Genomic DNA, 18,938 nt, shown 5'->3' with positions numbered 1-18,938 from the left:
GGATGGAGCCGGGAAGGCGCCTTTCCCTGGCGGGGGCACCGCGTCTGCAGGGCCGCGGTGTGGTTCCGTTCGCGTGTCCAACGAGGGCAGTGCGGAAGCAACAGCGACCCGCAGGAGAAGGATTTTGCTCGACAGACTCAGGGAATTCCAGCTCCCCCCGCCCGGCAGGGGCTGGTGCTGGCGGCGCCCCCGCCGAGGCCGGGGCTCGGTGTGAGAGCGAGGCCGGGCACTGCGGGACAGCGGGACTCAGGACAGGCCGCCACGCGCCTGACGGGCGCCGACACCTCCCGTTGTGCCTCCCGCGGGCCGGGCGGGGCCGCGCTGGACCCGCGGCCGGGCGGGCAAACGGCGCAACCGCCGCCGTTGAGGCGGGGCCGTCCCGGGGCCGCGCCCGCCCCGCCCCGCGCGGCGCCGGCCCGTGACGTCACCTCGCCGGCCGACGAAGGCGCGCGGGACGGGGGCGGAGCCGGTCCGGCGACGCGCTCTGATTGGCCGCTTACGGGTGAGGTGTGCGCTCGCGGGAGCTGCGCGCCCTCGGATTGGCGGCGGCCGGCGCACGCGCGCGCCCCGAGGGCGAGGCGCGGGCGCGATTGGCCGCGCGGGGCGGGGGGCGGGGCCTGGCCCGAGAGCGGCGCGTGCGCGGAGCGACGGGAAGATGGTGCTGATCAAGGAGTTGTGAGTGGGGGCGGCGGGGGGAGTGCGGGGGCTCTGGGGGACATTGACGGACACCGGGGGGGGCTTTTTCACCACCACTGCCCCGTCCGGCCTCCCCCGCCCGCGCCGCTCTCCCCGGGCTGCGGGGCCGCTCCGCCCGCCTGCCCGTGCTCCGGGGCCGCCGCCACGGCCCCGCTCCGGCCGGTCCGCACCCGGGCACGCGGCCCGGGCGGCCCCTGCGCGGAGCGGGAGCCGCGGCCCCGCTCCGGGGTCTCCTGGACCTCCGTCCCCTCGGGCCACGCCGTGCCCAGGCGGCGGTGCCGCGGCGAGCGCGTCGTCCCGCGGGATTTCTCCCCGTTTTCCTTAGAAAGAGATTCGGTGGCAGCGGCGACCGTCCTGGAGCGGGGCCAGGGCCCTTCCCTGCTCGCAACTCCCTGAGCTGCCGGCGCCGGGAGTTCCACGCCGCTGGGGAGGTCTTTCTCGTGGGGGTTTCTGCCAGCAAACCACCAGCCAGTTTGCTCCTCCGTCCCACCCTTTGGCTTTAGATTACTCCGACGTCCAGTAACTGTAACCTCAGCGGTAGTAAAGGTTCAAAAGCTTAAACAAATTAAGCACGACACAAAGTTATGGCAGAGCTGGAAGTAGATCCGAAATTTCCTGGCTCTTTTCTGCGGTTTCTAACATCCTCCACCCCTTGTTTTTCCTTTTGTAACGTGTTTGGCATTGAACTTCGCTTGGGTTTGTTGCATTATACTCAAAGCCTCCCTGTCAACAGAGCATTTCTAAAGAGAAAACTTGAATTAGCTCCTTTTGACATTTTCTTGAATACCTGTGTTACATTTTATGTCTTTTATCTCAGATGAAGCCTAACGATTCGTTTTGTTGAATTTGCTCTTTTCCAGCCGAGTGGTTTTACCTTGCTCAGTGCAAGAGGTATGTCCTGGTGCTCCCTGCTTTGTTTGGGCTCAGGGGTGGGGGGGCTGTGTGGGGTCCAAATGTCCCCTGTGCTGTCCCTGCCAGAGGGGGGTGACACAGGCGTGAGCCCTGTTCCTTCCCATCAGGGAATTTACAAGGAGGCAAATGCAGCACAGAGCCTTGAGCTGGTTCTGAGCCCTCCACTGCCACCTGTGCCACTGTGCCCTGTGGCAGCACTTTCCTGCTGATCGGGCACTGAGGGACTCCAAGCCTTTTCCTAAAGCCAAAAGTCGGAATTGTCCTCTCGGATGTGAAGCCAGCAATTCAAATGGCACTGAGGTGCATTTAAAGGAGAGGCATGACAGGGGGTCTGAACACACTCCTGTGCTTGTCCTGCAGTGTGCATTTCCTGGGTCCTGGGAGGGCAGCATCTAGTTGGTTAAAAGTATGAACTGGGGAGGCTTAGAGCTGGAAATCAGTCATTTCAAAATCTGTAAACTCAAAATGTATGTTTCTTTGATGCAATGAAGCACAACAAATACACTTTATTCTTAGGATGGGGAAAATGAAGCATCACAACTTGTGTGTTTGCCAAAGTGTTGGATTGTTATGAAGCAACCTGGGTATAAACTTGGTGCTTGTGAGCTGCAGATATGTGTTGCCAGAAGGTTGTCAGTTTACTAAATGTCTTTTTTATATGGTGTATTTTACTTTCCTGATAATTTTGTTTGTACTACTGCATTTTTACTGGAAACAGCTAAATTGTTTTATCTGTTAAAAGTTTTGGCCAACTTCAGTGCTGACATTTGAATTCTCTTACCTTTTCAGTATCAAGTTGGGCAACTTTATTCTGTGGCAGAAGCTAGCAAAAATGAAACAGGAGGAGGGGAAGGCATTCAAGTCTTAAAAAATGAGCCTTATGAAGAGGATGGTGAGAAGGGACAATATACTCACAAGATCTACCATTTAAAGAGGTGAGGAAAACATTGATGCACATTGTAGTCAGTTTGTTGTGAGGGCAGCCTTCCATTGTTTGCCATTCTAGGACACTTGCTTGTGTTTTTCTGCCACTCTGTGATTTGCTGAATTGTGCATTAATGCTCTGGTGAGTAGGAAAACATGTGAAATACAGTGGATTTTAAATATACTTGATGGAGCATTGTGGGACAGCTGAAGGAATTATGTTTGCTTGCTCTAGACAGAGAGGAGTTGAAGATGAGTGGGACATAAGGTTCCTGCCTTAATTATCAGCTGGTTTTTTTCCTTGAATTTAAAATAAACAGGCCAGGAACTTATTCACCATCCTTGGAGAAAAACTGAGGCTGGAACACTTACCTAGGTTGATCTCTGTCTGTCCTTTACGCACTTGTGTATCTGGAGTTTGTTTAAAGTTGCCTCCTTTAAGGACAGCAGCCTTGAGCATTCTTCTGGGTAACACCAAATTTCTCTTGTATCAGATTTTGTTACTTTTTTCACCCTGTCCAATTCTTGGTCCCTGTCAGGGGCACTCTGTTGGGCTAGAGAGGGCAGTTATTGTCAGGGGTGGTAATTCAGTTGCTCTTGGAGAGCTGCAGGTCTCTTCAGGCACAGTTGCAGACCCTGCAGGGCTCCACTTGGGCTGCAGGTCAGGAGCTGGAGGGAAGGGCTCTGCCCAGTGCTCTCCCTCAGCAGGTGTCTTTGCTGCTCTGGAAGAGGAAAGACAGCACACCTTTCATCAGAATCACATAGCTCACGCTTGTTTACTTTATTATTACCTTACCCATTTTTTTCTTTTATTATGTTGTGATCAGGAAGGGGTTTGGAGTTCCTGTGCATTTCACTACATGTGCATCATAACCTTTCAAATGCTTGGGTAGAATGTGCCTTTCTTCTTGGAGTGGAAGAAACCAATGAGGAATTTCAGCTGGCAGAATTTTTAAAATGTTGTCCTTGTTTGTTTTTTCCAGTAAAGTCCCTGGCTTTGTAAGGATGATTGCTCCAGAAGGCTCCCTGGTGTTCCACGAGAAAGCCTGGAATGCGTATCCCTACTGTAGAACAAGTAGGTCTCCGCTTGTGTGTTTTGCTGTCAGTGTTCAGTGAAGGGATGGGCTGAAATGGTTTAGAAGAGCGGGGCCATCGAGAGGAAGATGCATTTCAGATGTTCCTCTGGCATGTGGGGGGGTCTCCTCTGGAAAGGAGAGCTGCTCCTGGGGCTGCTCAGGTCCAGGAGCCTGCAGAGACCTGGCATCCAGTGTCCTGGGATGAGGGCGAGGAGGGGATTCCCTTCAGGGCTAGGACAGAGCCTGTGTGAGAATCACTATATTTTCATAGTCTGTTAGAGCTGACTGCTGGGTTTTATTGTAGTATTTGTAATTCCTAAGAGTAGTTAGGCTGGGAGTAGTTGTGTGTGTTTCTGTTGAACAGTTTGAAGTGTCCTGTAAGGAACTCCCAAGGTTAAGGCCATCAAGTCAAAGTCTGCTGAGCTCTGCTGTGATGCCTACAGCTGCTGTTCAGACTGACTCTGTTTGTTGTACTGCAGAGCAGTTATATGTGAGACCTTTCAGAAATAATCGTATCTAATATGACTCTTTGTTTCCTTTTCCTTTTCATTGCACGGGTTTCCCAACGACCAGTTGTGACAGTGAGTATTTGAATTCCTACCGGTCCCGTGTTGGGTTTTTTTTGAGATAATATTTTGTCTGTTGTTACCATTACAGTTGTCTGGCCCCAGCCTGTCATATGTGCCTTGCTAGGGTTCCTGGCATAGAGCTCCCTGTTACTTTATTTGTCTGCATATGGCTATAATTAGAAAAAACTGTAATTTGTGAGAGAAATTATTTCATTTTTGTCACCTTCTTTTATGCCTTTACTTACCATTACAGCTGCATAATATCTGACCTGGTAAGACATAATGCTAAAAAGGGGGGGGGGGCAAAACCCACACCAAATTAGAGGCTTTTACCCTCTTGAATGCAAGAAGAACAATGAAATGGAAATCAGTCCCTACCTGTCTGAAATGCCACTGCTGTAAAGTGAATTCCTGCCTCGGTTAATATGTGGTAACTGGGAATTTAAATGGATCAGCATAGCTCAGAGTTTGGGTTTGCTTTTTTAAGATGCATGGAAGGGACATCATTAAGAATTTAATGCCCTGTGTATATGTTTTAGTTGCCTGTTTAAGGACACTTATAAGTTAAATGTTAAACTGCTTTATGTGCTCTCTTGCAAATGTGGTTTAGACTGTTACCAGGTAGATGCAACACAAGGAGTAACAAGTGAGTTTGAACTCTTGAGCTTGACTCATCATGACACCTGTGCACACAGGTCTGTGCTTTGTGACTTCTGGAATCAGCAGGGTTCTGTGATAGCCTTTAGATGTATAGTTTAGTGATAGCTGGACCTTTATGATGATTATTGTGCTGTGCAGTAACATCTAACTGCAGTATTAGTAATTTGGAAATTACTTGAACACAGAGGTAAAGAACTTCAGAGTTGAGGAAGCAGGACAGCAAATGGCAGAGTTATTTCTGTTGGTGTGCACAGCTGGAGCTGAAATTCTCAAACATACTTACTGCTCCAGCTTAAGATTATCATGTACCTATTTGTGTAGGTAAAGGGGCTGTTTCTCTGGTAAATTAAATAGGTTGGTTTGCTAGTCAAGGCTTAGTAGTGGCTTGTATGTAGATACCATTTCTCTAAACTGTAGGCATAGGAGTGTAATCAGACTCATGCTTTTTGCTTTTAATTCTTACAGAATGAATACATGAAAGATGACTTCTTCATAAAAATTGAGACCTGGCATAAACCAGATTTGGGGACAACAGAGAATGTGAGTTGAGGTTTGGATACTAGGCCTTAGTGCAATTGTACAGTTAATAAAGTATCCTGTACCTGGTAATGGTGGATAATAACTGCATAAAGTCAATGCCTGACCAGTAAGTAAAGCAAGAAAAGCATTATTGAAGTCCTTGCAGGGTGGTCAAGCTGTCTCACCTAAGGAGATCCAAGGACAAAAGAAGGTTTTTGGTTTTTAAGTTGAGGTCAATGCAGATGCTTGAGTCTCACACAAATATTTAAATAACTTTTCAGTAAGTTCTCTTTTTACTCCATGTTCTTTTACCTTAAACATGCTAGTGATAGTTAGTCTGACAAGTTTATTTGAAAACAAGTTTTACAACAGGTTTCACGAGACCATTGGAGCTGATCTGTGTACAGTGTGTACTTACATATTGAAGCTGCCTCTGTAAATCATCCCAGCTGGCAATGTTCTCATTTTCCTCCCCAGACACTTGATTTGGTTCACAGGTCACTTCAGGATAATTTTGATCTGTAGTGACAAACATTTATCAACAGTCCACAGAGTTGCCAGTCTGTTTCCAGTGCTTGGATGAACTGTAGCACTGGATGTGCTGCACAGAAGGGCAATGTTCCTTGGGCGGCTCTGCTTCCTGTAACTAAGTTTAGGTGTGTTGGACAGACTACAGGTGAGGAGCTGATTTCATCCTGAGACCTTTACACATGCTCACACCACACACTTCACCTGGTCCACATTCAAGGCAGCCCTATGATTCAGGGAGCCTGTGAGATCAGTCAGGTTATTGAAACCTGCGTATTTGCACTTGGAACTTGTACGGCTTCTTTCTAGCTCAGAAAGCTCATGCAGATTATGGAGAGGGTAATGGCTCTAATTAGAGCTTGATTTCATTAGTGCTAACAAATGTGGCAGATGAATACAGCTTAATTTTAAATCCAGGTTTCCTGAATGCACAAAAAGTGAAGGCTTTGTGCTGGTTTAAACTTGGTTAGTGAGTGAATTAAACTGTAGCTGTGGAAATCATTCCCTTTGAGAAAGGCAGAGGAAAAAAGGGTAGGTTTGGAGAATGCTAACTTTATGTAATTCTGAAAAACTCCATGGCACACATATGTACTGCACAAGGTGCACCACTGTGTAACATGCCAGGAATCATTCCTTTTTCTCTTTTTGCAGGTGCACAATTTAGATCCCAACACATGGAGGAGTGTTGAAGTTGTCCATATTGATATTGCAGATAGAACTCAAGTAGAACCAGGAGTAAGTAAATGCTTTGCTACTGGGATGTAGATGCAGCCTGCAGCTGATTGCACTGGTGGTTTGTGTTGATTGTGAATAAGCTAAAGTGGTGTGAATTTCACACAACAGAGACATGAAAAGTATCTTAAACAGAATCACTCATTTACGTGCCTCCCTTACTTTCTTGGTTTTAGTGCTGATGCTTTCAGCACATCTGGATCTGTTGGGGCTGTTGTCTGGTTTGTTTAATTGTAACAGCTGGACTGTTCCATGTGTAATAATTTTTGGACAGTAGGGGAATGGTAGGCACCAATATGGAGACTGTTTCCACAATAAATTTGATTGTCTTGAGTTTGTGCAAGGAGATATTCTTTATAGTGTTTCACTGTTATTTTCTGAAAATAAATACTTGGATAACCTACATTCTGGGGAGAGGACTCCTTTGCAGGAGGGCCTTGGAACTATTTTTAGTACATTATCCTCTTTTTGATTTTGTGTATTTGACCTACAGAGTATCAAAACTATGAGTGCAGAGCGGTCTCATCCAAAGTCTTAAGTCTCTTCTGATGTTACTACATTCGGTTTCCTTTTTGTTAACTTCTAACACCATTTCCACTTTTAGCAAATATTTTGAACAGGTATTTTCAGATTCAAACTCACAGTGTAGCCCATCCTTGTGTAGGAATACTTGGGATTAATTTGTACCACCTGATTCAAATTTTCATCTCCATTTCATCTCCCAGAAACTCAGTTTTGCAAAGTCCTGATTTCATTAACCAAAGCCTGGCTTTGTGCTCAGACTCTTAGCAGGCTGATAACTCTGAGTTACCTTCAGACTCGCACCCCTGCCATTCACCTGTTTGCCCCTTCTGGGATTAGACAGCAGGAATTCTCTGGGTCCTACACTTGGAATCTCTTCTGTTATGAAAATCTGCATTTTCCAGCCTTTATCTTCTCAGGACTCCAGGAGAGAGACTTTCCATTTATGCTGATGTATCTTTATCAATTTTAGATCATGGAACTTGAATATTCTTTTTTTGAAGTTCAGCTACATTATAGTAACAAAATTGCCCTGATTGACATGCTGGCTTTGTGCCTTCAGAGAAGGCTGCTGGTCTTGGAAAGTAAATGTCCCCTATGAAACCATCAGCTGTTTTCCCTGTGTTCTATTTGTCTAGAGGTTCTTTTCCTGCTGTTCCTTTATCTTTGTTCAGTGATATTTGAGCAATCACCAGTTTACTCTGTGGGGTAATACCTGAAATCATGTGCTTTGTATGGTTTTGGGGGTTTTTTTGCTATGATGCTTGTTTGGGAACTATCATTCTAAGTGGCTGGTTGGGTCTTTTGGCCTGCTCCATTTTTCAGGGAAAAGCAATAGTCAGTGTTGCTAAAAGAAAGTTTTATTTGTACATTTATCTTCTCAGACATTGTTTGCCTGGAAAAGCAGCTCAAATGTATAACCTTGGGTAACAGTAGGACTGAAAGAATGGAACTACGTTTAAGATTTAGCAATTTTGATGAAAGTTTTCATACATTCAAAATTTATCTTTTTGTTCAGTGAATTAACTTGTCCACCCTGCTGTGGCGTAGCAGTTACTTTAGTTTCAGAGCCACAATTGGCATAAATATAAAAACAGTAAATTTCTTTAAGCTACTAATGGCATGCATATGCTAACTCATGCTCATTAAAGTATGTATAAAAATAATTTGGCTGACATCTGTGACTTTCTTTAGATAAAAATTTAACCCTGCCCATTCTTAATCATCTCCAGCATCCAGTCCATGTGACTTTATGTGATTTGTATATAAAAATTACTTCCCAGGAGAGGAAGACTTTTTAAAGAGTAAGCAAAAGTGAACCCTCAATTAACATCAGAAGAGGCTGTGGTTTTGGAAACAATTTGTAGGAAAGGAGAGTGTAGTGAAAACAAATTGAAATCAGATTTATAGCTATGTTTGTACAATGAAGAAATTAAAAGTCTTGTTCTGGGTCACAGTGGATCTTCATTGTATTACTTGAAAGAAAGTTGTAGAACTACAATTTTGTGCTCTAATTAGATTATTTTACACATGCCTTAAGAGTTCAGATTTCTGTGTGCTATCTATCCCTTGTTCTACAGTTTGAGGAAATATACTGGAAATGCTCTTCTGTAGTCTGTAAGGAAGTGTTAGAAGATTCTTGAGTTAAAGAGTTTGATGGGTGGATCTCTTCCATTTCAGACTTAATTTATCATGTGATAGGCACCTAAAAACTACATGTTATTAGTCTTGAAACTTTTGAGTCATTATATGATGACACATCCCATGGAACAGCCTATCTATGTAGCTTTTAGCTTACTAGTGTTTCCCTCTCCTCTTTTTGTTTTCTATCCCTAAATAAGGCTTTTTCATCCTGTCCTGGGTGTTTATAAAGCTCTGTGTCTTCCAGCCTCCTTTCTGGAGACCTTTAACTTCTCGTTCCGAGCGCGGCACGCCGCGTGCATCCGTGATGAGATAACCAGCCTGGTTTCATTTCTCATTTGAACCTTGGCGTTCTTTCAAAAGTGATTTCAGAGAATGGTTTCCCTGATAGCTGTGCTGTAGCTGCAGGACTCTTCAGGAGATGGGAATGACTACAGGACATTTTTGATTAAAAGCCATTTAGCCAAGCCTACCCAAAGCACACGGCTGCACGTCAGTGAAGTGCTGGTGACTGTTTCAGTTATGAGACATGGGAATCTGACTTGGCAATATGACATACTTGGATAAACCTGATTTTAAACTTCTGTTGTGCTGTGAATGAGCACCCACAGAGCTGTGGATCATGTTGAGGGGAAGTGCTGGTAGGTGTTTCCTTCCACAGGGACCGTGTGTGAGTTTTCTGCTCAGTAACACCAGTAGTAAGTATGTTCTCACGTTTAAAACAATAATGCAATATTGAGCTGAAAAGCCAGAATTTGTGTCCACCTGCCTAGTTAGTGTGATGCCACTGTGTGTTCAGGAAGTGCTTTTCATAGATTTGCAGATCAGGCACCAGACTTGTATAACTTTTATGTTAGGTTTGAAAAGTTTTCTTAAAATCATATGTTTTCAGTTTTTATACTTCTTGATAGTGAACTGTGAGCTCTCAGGAGTACTGTTACCACTCTGAGCAGATTTAAAAACTGAGAATGAGAATTGTAAAGAAGCGCCCAGGTTCTGGGTTTGTTGTAATATTTATTGTATATGGTTCATGATCTCTCTAAATAATTCTTTTCAGTAGATTGTTGCATTCATGCATGTTATGTTGAGAATTTGAGCAGAAACTGCCTGTGAAATTATATTTGTGTATTTCTTTGAAATAGTTTTAGCTCCTCTATCTTGTTATGCTGCTGCATGCTGATGTTTGCCTGTCTGGCTTTCCAGAGGGCTTCGGGGGTTTGAGCTGTAATATTTGCTCCAGCAGCTGCCTGCTTTTCTTCCTAAGAAGGACTTGCTGTTGTCAGGAGTTAAGCTCTTGCTGCACAGATATTTTCCTTAAACTCTGCAAAGAACTGTTGTTTATTTGTACTTTGGCTCTAGTCCAGTCTTCTTCCCTGCGTGCTGGTAGGGTTTGTGTGTGGAGAAGAGTTCCTACAATGCTCTCCTGTCCATCTAGGCTTTAGTCTATACAGGGTTTTGTCTGTCCTTAACAGGATTTGGGTTAACTGAGTTCTGAAAGGTCTTGATTCAAAGCTTCTGTCTCTAGCATAGAAAACTTTACCATGATTCATCTAATTTCTTTGAACTTTTGTTTTCACTCCTACATTTTATTCCTAGATAACATTTTGTTCCCCAGTGTTTCCAGCTCTGGTTATTTATTTGTGGGTCCCAAATGCAAGAGCACGGTTGCTTTTTACCAGTGTCCCTGTGCAGTGGGAGGTAGGATGGCAGGTAACAGCATTGTGTGGGCTTGGGTGTCCCTGGAGTATCCAGACAAATCATCCCACAACATCAACCAGGCAGATCAAGGTTGCACATGTAGGTGAGTTTAAATGCCACATGCCCCACACCACTGTAGTGTAAGCTCTGCCTTGGTAGGGTATTCACACAGTGAAAATAAATTCAGGGTTATCTCAATGCAGTATCTGTTTTTATTTACAAAACTGGCACTAAGATGTGGATTCTTGTATTTCTGTTTAGCACATCACTGCCCCAAAACAGCAGCAATAGTTGTGCCAGCAATTAGTTATCTAGAGCAAAATTGTTTATCTATTGTTATTACTATAGCTTGATCCTTTTCCATGTCTTCCATCCAGTGGTTGAGTGAAATTTTTAAAAGGCAATCATGACCAGTAATTTAAAACATTCAATATATTTCTATAAAAACACTCTGCTCTAGTATTTGCATAGATTTCCTATGGGTGATTTATGTGTAAAGAAAATGCCTCTTTTTCCACCCAAGGATTGTTTAAAAAAAAGTGTATCACGTTGAGCCTCCAGGACACGCAGAACCTGAGGATTCCAGTGGGTTGCAGCTGTCCTCTCCCACAGTATTTGGAAGTAACTCATGAGATGAGAAGTCTGCAGCTGGTGTCAAGTCCTGTGAGCTGTGTGGCTCCCTGGCTCCCGGCTGGGCTCCCAGAGGAGCCAGTCTTGGACACAGCCAGTGACTCCAGCTGAGTGCTGGGCTCACTGCAGCAGGAGCTGAGGCAGGGCTGGATATCGTGTGCTGCTGTGTATCTGCTCTTTTTGATGTCTGTGAAAAGGACGTGTGCTTTACTGCAGTGCAATCATAACTCAGTGGGGTTTACTGAAATTCAGGTGACAAATATGTCTGTTAGTCTTTCTGCAATTACAGTAATTCGAGTGGGCTTTAAATGTTTAAGTGTTGCTGAATTTCAGTGTTGCTGTGCCGGTTCCTCGGGCCGTGCCCTGGGGCAGGTGAAGGGTTGGGGAGCACTGTGGCAGCCCCTGCTGATGCTGGCTGGCTCAAATGTGTGCTCTTCAAATAAAACACGTTGTTTCAGTTAAGAGGGAGAACTAGAGGGAGCTCCTGGTTTGTGGAAGTTCATAAAACATTGATTAGCAATGTGATTGGAATGTCTTGACTCGCTTGGCTTCTTCTAGGAAATATTTGTTCAGTTCCTAAATTTTAATTGTATATGTTTGAACGCTCCATATGGAAGTTTGAATAGCTAGTAATGCTTTCTAGATATATTAATTACAGAATGGCTGGAAAAATCTATTGAAAGGTTTCTTCAGCTTGTTTTAATACACATTGTAAGTAGGTACGTTAAAAGAACTGGAACAGTGAGAGAAAAATGGGGAGAAGAAAGTGTAACAGCTGATTTTCTGTAAGTGAAGTTGGATTCCTCTGAGAGGACCTCCTGGATTTTCTGGTTCTGTCTGCTTGCAAAAGGTGATTTAAATGTCAGAATGGTTGTGAAAGCAATAACAGCTAACTTGTGTAGCCTTGCTCTGTGGATTTGGAATTTCAGTCTGGAAGTAGCCTTTGTTCCTTTGTGCTGATGGAAGAATCTGGAGCTGAAAACTGGTGTGGTTCACATGGTCTTCAGCATCCAGGAGCTGCTTCTCTTGGAGGTGTTTCTTTCTCTCCATGATCTGCAGGTCTTGTCCTCGTTGAAACTGTATTTAAAAATGAGACCTTAAACTCTGCTAAACTTTCTTGGCCTTTTCTGTAGCACCCACCAAGCATTTGCTCTGCTTTGAAGCAACTTAAATTGTTACAGTTCTCCTGAGTTGCATGGATGTAGTGGTAATCTTGGGTGGATGTTTTTCATACACTGTATAAACCTCATTTCTGAATCCCTGCTTTCTCCTCCCCTCAGAGGTCACAGACCCGGTGGGACAGTGCTGATGGCACAACGTGCAAGCACAGGGCAGCTCTGGCCTAGAGCAGCCCTGGAGAGCTGTCGTGGTGTAGCAGGTCAGGAGCACCACAGGGGACACAGGGAGTGAGCAGTGTGATGAGCCAGAGTCAGCCTGGCAGCTGTGCTCCACCCATCCTGCTCCACAGCACTCAGGGAATCACTTTGGCAGTCGTGGGCAGAGGCTTAATGCAGTGGGATATTTAATCTGGTGGAGTTTTCTTACTATAAGGGTGTTTTATGTTACAGGACTACAAAGCTGATGAAGATCCTGCATTATTCCAGTCAGTTAAGACGAAGAGAGGACCTCTGGGGCCAAATTGGAAGGTACTGGGAACATAAAGCCTTATGAAGTCTTTATCAGCAGAAAAACAGAGTTCATGGTTCCTTCAGAACCGTGCTCAACTCCAATTCAGGAAAAAATTTCCCATGGCCCAGCACATCCTCCATGGACCCCAGTGACATCCCAAGAGCAGCACACAGCTTGCCAGTACCCCTTGCCCCTGCCAGCCATCAGAATCCATGTGCACACCATCCCAGGAGGGAAGGGACTGTGTGTGCCACACCAGAGATCTGAGCAGCCCCATGCTGTGCTCTGGGGTGAATCACAGGCAGTCTGTCAGGACCAGCCCCTAGTTACTGATTAGAATGTAGTTTCTCTGTAATAACACTTAGAATAATATTTTATTATTCTTATAACATAGTCAAATTCCATTCGTTTCCTATAAATTATAGTATCTATAATTCTAATACACTAATTAGAATTATAATTTCTAATAATTAAAGTAAATTTTTAAAAGTTTAAAACTTCTTTCCCATTGTCCCCAAATAGAAAGAGCTAGCAACTGATGAGGAGTGTCCCAAAATGTGTGCTTACAAGTTGGTGACCATCAAATTCAAGTGGTGGGGACTGCAGAACAAAGTTGAAAACTTTATACAAAAGGTGAGTGCTTCTGCCTTGTGGGGTAGAGGGGACTGTGTTAATGTGGGGGTTGAGCATAAACAGCAATGCAGTTTCCTGTCCATTCTCCCAGCCAGTCCAACCATTTGTGTCTTGGTCTCCTACAAATGGGTGGTACCAGAACAACTCTCTAAGGGGAAAAAAGCAAAGTCTTCGGGAAGTCCTTGTTCTGGTTTGTCAGCTGCCACCTTGGAGCTAAAACAGATTTTAAAAGGATTCTTCATCATTTTCAAGTAATGTGAATTGCTGAACTTTCTTGAAACTTTTTTTTTGATAGTGAAATTTGTTCATTTTTTCCATGCTAAAGCATGTTTGAAATGAGGTGAATTTTAATTGGATCCAGGGGTGTGAAGGGGCTGAACCTGTACCAGTGTGAAACAGCACGAGCCTGAAGATTGTAACTCTTCAGACTGAGCAGGTGCAGTCACTTCACCAGCCTTTGGCAAGTCCTAGGCCAATGATCTAATGCTTGTTTATCTTTTTAAAGCAAGAAAAAAGGATATTTACCAACTTCCATCGCCAGCTGTTCTGTTGGATTGACAGGTGGATTGAACTGACTATGGAGGACATTAGGAGAATGGAGGATGAAACCCAGAGGGAGCTGGAAGCGGTAAGAAAGCTTTTTTAAGGCTTAGATGTGGGTGCTTCTACCTGTAGATTTGTCTGTTTGGAAACTGAGACAAGTTGTGTTGTGTCTGTGCCTGTGTGTGTGTGTGTGTGTGTGTGTTTGGGCAATTGCTGATGAACATTGTGGCCCCTTTGGTGATCCTCCTGTGCAGCCCCATGTGCTTCAGGCTTATGCAGTCTGTGCTGGCAAGCTGGAAGTGGCTGTAAGGTAAATATCTCTGGTGTCATTAAACCCAGAATGCCTGCCCTGACCACCTCTGTGTTCGTGGCACCACACCCATTGCACAAAGTCCCATCCAGGGCCTTTTAGCTGCTTGTTGATTAGAAGTCAGAGCTGCCACTGTTCCATCACGTGTCTTGCTGTGTTTCATTTCTAGTTATCACTAGATCTGATCTTTTTTTCCTCTTCAAACATGTTTTCAAGCAAGTTTGTGTCACATGTCAGCTGTTCCAGTCCTAATTAGCACAGCAAACTAAAATTTTACTTCCAAAAAGGAAGTCACTAAAATTAACTGAGATGGTGTCAGTTTTCCTGCTTTAGTGGCTGTGAGGACCAAATCTCTATATCCTGACGTGGGCTGATGTCTGGGAGGAAGCTCGGACGTAGGGATTTGTCACTGCTCTTTCCTTTCAGAGGTGGACCACCAAAACAGGCTGGGAAGGAAGCTGTCTTCTGTAGTGTCTTTCCAGACCATAACCTTTGGCATGAACCTTTCCCATGTAAAATCCTGATGGCAATTTGCAGGTCCTTTGCAGTCTTTGTATGTGCAGTTGTATTTCATCCCATTTTGGCAACTGCTTTATACCCCAAACCCAGTCAGGTTGCCACTGCCCTTCCACTGTCTTGGTTCTTCCAAAACACAATGTGTCTTCAGCTACAACTTGCTTTTTGTGTGGCTTGACTCATTCCAGACTCTCTAACCATGTTGCCCGAGGTTCAGCCCAGCTGTGGGCAGGGCCCTGCAGCGCGTTCTGTGCTCTGTGCCTGGCACCTCTGTGCTGTTGGTACCAAACCAACTGCAGCTCCTCCATCCCCTCTCGTGCTCTCTGGGGACTTTCAGAACTCTGTGGAACAGCCTGTATTGTGTAGGGGTGTTTCCTGGGTTTGGAAGAAGTGTTTCTTTGGGGTCCTGCGCAGCCATAGGTAGATGTGCTGAGATGGAAACACCAAACGTTCTTCTCCCATAATCTGGAGGGTTTGGCTGCATTGGCAGCCCTGGAATAAGCTTTGGACAAGACTGGTCTTCACTCACTCATGCAGACCTTATGTGCTCTCATGGGCATTTGGGTATTTTTGGCAGGTGTTCTCTCAAATCACGGGGATTTCTTCTTGAATTCTACTTTATGCCTGATCCTGTTCCTAGAGCCAGTGTTCCCAGGTGTCTGTGAAGGAGGAAGCATAACCACTTTCCTCTGTAGACTGATTTTTGCCAGAAGGGTCCCCTTTTGCACACCCATAGTTCTTCATTTGAAGTGAAAAAGACTTTATCCAGTTTCCTGAGCAAGGGCAGTGGCAGTGAGGGGTGCTCAGCAGGGGTGTGCTGGAGAGAGGCAGCACAGCCTGACACACCTGTGTGCGTGAGGAAATTGTTCCTCTGTGTGTCTGTGGATGTTTGTCTTCTTGTAGAGAAAGTTGTTTCACATTTATCACTGGTAAGTAGCTTTTAAATATTTTTTTAGTTCTTACCTTAAGCCAAACCCAGTTCACAAGTCTCTGGGTGTAACATTTATCCTCTTTCTTAAATATCAAATGTACTTATTTAATATTTTCTCATTTTGCAAAGCAAGGCAAATAGTTTTTTGCAAATAGCTTCTTATGTAAGATATTGGCATCAGGAACTTAACTTGTGTGCTGTTGAAAAAGCCTTTTTTTTCCAAATGTGTTGATGTTACACTAACCCAGATTTCTGTGTGTATTGTGAAATGTGAGAGGAGTGGGGACCTACCGTTTCAGGGTTTTCTCTGCTGTTACAAGAGGGGTATCTACAAACACCTATAAATGATGCAATTTCAAGGGGTTTGTGGTGAAGTGCATTATTGGAGAACATCATAAAGGCAAAACTATGACTGCCAAATAATCTGAATGCTAGCTTTTTCCCAAATAATGTCATATTGTTTCATATTCAACTACTCCATCCATTGTGCTCACCAGTAACTGCCATTACATCCCCAGTACACCACAAAGTATGTGTTATGGCCAGGACCTCTGAGAAGTGAGGGATGAGGTGCTCAGTGTGACAGATACCTCTGTGCTCCCTGCAGAGCAGTCGGGCATGGACAGGTCTGCACTTCTGTGTGGCTGAAAGCCAAACCAGGCACAAAGCAGGGCTGGCAGTGCATGTTCTTTCCCACATGGCTTCCTGGTGCTCTTCTACTTCTCATGAACACTCTTTCTTCCTCCTGCTCCGAGTTGATCTTTCTCTGGATTCTGTGCACATTCCAGTTCTTTTGTTGCTCCTGTGTGTCATCTTCAGTCAATTTTTATAGTCAGGATCTCTCTTTTGTTACTTTTCTGTTACTCTCTGAGTCCTCATCAGTGTTCTTCCAGCCCATCTTTTTCTCACTGTTTTTCTTTATCTCTCACTTGCTTGTTTCTGTCTCTGGCTCCTGGAGATGAGAAGCACCTCCGCTCCATGAAACACACATCAGCTCTTCAGTGCAGAGTAGGAAAGCACCTGGCCCAGCCAAAGCCCTCTGACCAACCTCCCTCATGTCTTTGAGAGGGTAGAGATGGCACACTGGATATCCTGGGCAGTGGCTCCATGCTGGAGCATCGTGGGCCAGTAAAAATTCAAGCAGCGTTGTTTACAGCTGCTGTCTGGTTCCCAGATCTTGCCAAAAAGAAATACTATATACCCTCTGTCCAAAACCCCTGAGCTGTAGCTGGTCCTGGCCGTGGCCAGGGAGAAGCAGTCCTGGCTCTGTAGATCATTCCTTCTCTCGTACTAACCATGGCACGACAGGTTCTGTGTGTGGAGCTCACATTTTATTTCACTTCAGATGCGTAAGAAGGGTTCCGTTCGAGGCACTTTGGCTGCGGACGTCTAGAGGAGTTCTCTGTAGGTTCTGAGGCAAAGCAAGCTGTGTAAGTCAACTGCTGGATGGAAAAGGAGAAGAGGGATTAATGTTCTGATGGATGGGAATTGCTGGCAGAAGTCATTCTAATAATCCACATAACATGTGTGATGTTGCCTTGCTCCTGCTCGATACTGGTGTGGTGATCAGCAGGTGGGACTGACCCGTGGTGCCCAGGGCACACCAGACAGGCACTGCTGCAGGTGCTCAGGCCAGGACAGAATTCCTGCAGTGTTGGCCACCTGCCCTGGTGCCTGATGCTTACCCAGTGCAGACACCTGAGGTGTGGGGCCTGCTGCTGCCACGGCAATGGCACTGGGCCCTGGCACGCGCCCCTGTCCTTCTGGGCACCAATTGGACACGTCGGCATCGCTTTGCTGCATGCACAGGAGCAGAGTGATCTGTGGCCTTGGTCCACATCACTTAGGGAACCTGTGGAGTGTCACTTTCCAACCACTTCCAGTTCTTGAAATCCAGTTCCACCCATTATTTATAGACACTAAACCATTTCTGCAGGAGCAGGTTCTCCAGGAGTTACAGGCTCTTGGTGCTTATGCCCAGCACTTTGGTGCTGCTGTTCCACACAGGCACTGTTGTAACACTGCTGGGAATCCCAGCCCAACGGTGCCAAATCCCACTGATCCGTGTGAGCTCCCCAGCGACGGGGGCAGCTCCCACCCGAGGACAGCTCCAACTGAGATTCCCTCAGGAGCCAGCATTGCTTTGGTGTGACTTGCTCAGTCCCGGTGGTGTTCCGACAACCCCGCCCTGGCTTTCCCTGGAGATAATTTCCCTGCCTGTTTGGAACTCCCTGTCTGAGGAAGGTGCTCATGTGGAATTTGTGTTTTCTCTCTCCACAGCTGCGTAACCAAGGCCAAGTGAGAGGAACGAGCGCTGCCAATGATGAGTGACGACGGGCGGATGCCGATGCCGGATCTCGGATGTGTGTGTGGGTGCATGACTCTGTATATAACTATACACGCACATGCAGACGGAAGGGGTGGTTACAGTGTCTCTGGGTGCTATACCTGTCCTAGCAAAGATTCCAAGGAAACTGCTTTCATTATGTATACCCCAAGCAAATAAAAATCAACTGAGTAGTGTCATTTAAAGGATGAATTTTGCTAACTGGTATGTTCATGAATGTCAATACTGGACCAATTTCTGCCCTACTTGTTTGTTTTTTTTTTCTCCTGTCCGAGTCATTCTGCTCTAACTCACCCATCTCTCATTGTAAAGAAACACTCTCAAACAAGTTAATTTCAGTTTTATGTCTTCCCTATGTGATGAGTTTTGGAATAGGAACAATGAATGTATTTATAGCTATTTATTTCTGGATTGTCATTATCCTATAGTCAAATCAGAAAAAAATTTCTATTAGTGGAAATTGGAAGACTTTTACTGCTGAATAAGTTTAACCCAAACGTTACCCACTCACTGATTTAAAAGAAAAAAAAAATCTTGTTTTATTGGACTTTTGTACATTGAAATGCTAATGGTTTTTCTTCATTAAAATTGGCAAGATTAAGGAAAAATGGCTTGTGATTTATAAAGTAATTGCAACTTGGAATTTTCCAGAAGCTGCTTTTTAGACAAGTACTCTGACAATACCAGTAGAGCATTTCCAGTGTATCTCAGTCCAGGCAGTGAGGAGGGGGACAGCCCTTCTCTCCAGGAGCACTCCTGCCTGGGCAGTGACTGTTTTCCAGAGCTTCCCTTTGGAAGCCATGCAAATGGTCTGGATTTCACATACAGCAATGGAATATAATTGTGATTTTAGCTCTTTTCATGTTGAAAATACACTTTGGGAGATGTAGACTTTCAGATATGATGAAAGTTTCAGTCGTAG

The 18,938-nt window shown here is 45.1% G+C and overlaps 1 protein-coding gene across 2 annotated transcripts; it reads left to right on the top strand.

Annotated features, from left to right (window-relative positions):
- The first annotated feature begins 588 nt into the window (after positions 1 to 588).
- On the top strand, positions 589 to 18,624 carry PITPNB (phosphatidylinositol transfer protein beta). 2 transcript variants are annotated; one of them, XM_017814385.1, is made up of 12 exons: positions 589 to 675; positions 1,557 to 1,587; positions 2,398 to 2,543; positions 3,516 to 3,607; positions 4,182 to 4,189; positions 5,303 to 5,377; positions 6,536 to 6,619; positions 12,676 to 12,753; positions 13,259 to 13,369; positions 13,875 to 13,997; positions 17,015 to 17,099; positions 17,950 to 18,624. In XM_017814385.1, the coding sequence occupies exons 1-11, from the start codon at positions 656 to 658 to the stop codon at positions 17,060 to 17,062; spliced, it is 816 nt and encodes a 271-aa protein (XP_017669874.1). In that variant the 5' UTR covers positions 589 to 655; the 3' UTR covers positions 17,063 to 17,099; positions 17,950 to 18,624. The 2 variants fall into 2 exon arrangements, with proteins under 2 accessions (XP_017669874.1, XP_017669873.1); XM_017814384.1 differs by lacking the exon at positions 17,015 to 17,099.
- Positions 18,625 to 18,938: the final 314 nt, after the last annotated feature.

This window comes from Lepidothrix coronata, unplaced genomic scaffold (assembly GCF_001604755.1).
Source record: "Lepidothrix coronata isolate B3197 unplaced genomic scaffold, Lepidothrix_coronata-1.0 Scaffold44, whole genome shotgun sequence".
NCBI lineage: Eukaryota > Metazoa > Chordata > Aves > Passeriformes > Pipridae > Lepidothrix > Lepidothrix coronata.
The sequence above is the reverse complement of the archived record's forward strand: the minus strand, read 5'-3'. Positions and strand labels throughout refer to the sequence as shown.